Source organism: Eurypyga helias, unplaced genomic scaffold (assembly GCF_000690775.1).
Source record: "Eurypyga helias isolate BGI_N326 unplaced genomic scaffold, ASM69077v1 scaffold40093, whole genome shotgun sequence".
Lineage (NCBI taxonomy): Eukaryota > Metazoa > Chordata > Aves > Eurypygiformes > Eurypygidae > Eurypyga > Eurypyga helias.
This window is the reverse complement of record NW_010242522.1, coordinates 694-1,646: the sequence shown is the minus strand read 5'-3', so window position 1 is coordinate 1,646 and position 953 is coordinate 694. Positions and strand designations below refer to the sequence as shown.

General features: G+C 61.7%; 1 protein-coding gene across 1 annotated transcript in view; it reads right to left on the bottom strand.

Moving 5' to 3' along the window:
* Window positions 1–56: 56 nt before the first annotated feature.
* LOC104507740 (suppressor of SWI4 1 homolog) overlaps window positions 57–953 on the bottom strand; it is a gene marked incomplete at both ends in the record, with an annotated part of 1,566 nt that continues 669 nt past the window's right edge. The window contains 2 exons of the mRNA XM_010149107.1: window positions 57–164; window positions 244–320. Of these exons, the coding sequence (XP_010147409.1) occupies window positions 57–164; window positions 244–320 (185 nt within the window). The remainder of the gene's footprint in view (window positions 165–243; window positions 321–953) is intronic.

The window sequence follows — 953 nt, the reverse complement described above, 5'->3', positions numbered from 1 at the left end:
AGAGGCCGGGAGGCACCTCCGGGATCCCTGCATGTCCCCCCCCGGCCCCCACGCACTTCACCAGCAGCTCGCTGATGTCTTCCAAGCGGCTCATGTTGGGAAACTTCTCCTGGAGCAGCTTCTTCAGGCCTTTGCTCACTCCCACGGGCACGACCTTCACGCTGCTGCGAGGAGGAGGAAGAGCTCAGCGCTGAGACACGGGGTGCAAGGTGTTGGCCCCGAAAGCGGAGTCACCGCACTCACTAATGCCGGAAATGGAGGAGCTGCGTCTCGGTGTCGTAGGTGATGAGCAAACACCTCTTGATGCTGTTGAGGTTGACCTGCGGGAAGGGGAGAGGAGCGGAGCGGAGGAGAAGAGGAGACACAGGAGGAGAGGAGCGGAGGAGGAGGAGGACAAAGAGAGGAGAAGGAGAGGAGCAGAGGAGAAGGAGGAAGGGAGAGGAGCAGAGGAGGAGGAAGGGAGAGGAGCAGAGGAGGAGGAAGGGAGAGGAGCAGAGGAGGAGGAAGGGAGAGGAGCAGAGGAGGAGGAAGGGAGAGGAGCAGAGGAGGAGGAAGGGAGAGGAGCAGAGGAGGAGGAAGGGAGAGGAGCAGAGGAGGAGGAAGGGAGAGGAGCAGAGGAGGAGGAAGGGAGAGGAGCAGAGGAGGAGGAAGGGAGAGGAGCAGAGGAGGAGGAAGGGAGAGGAGCAGAGGAGGAGGAAGGGAGAGGAGCAGAGGAGGAGGAAGGGAGAAGGAGGAGAGATTGTAGTTGTGAGGCACCTACAACGCCCACCTACACCCCCCTCCCCCAGGCCAATAACGCGGGTCCCTAAGGACGATGTCCAAGTGCCTTGACCCGGACAGGCTTGGGACACTGCCCACCACTCCAGGACGCCAGATCCCGGCTTTGACCGGGAAACGCTTCCTCACGCTCAGGCTAAGCCTCACACGAGCCATTCCCGTGCTCAGTGCATCGC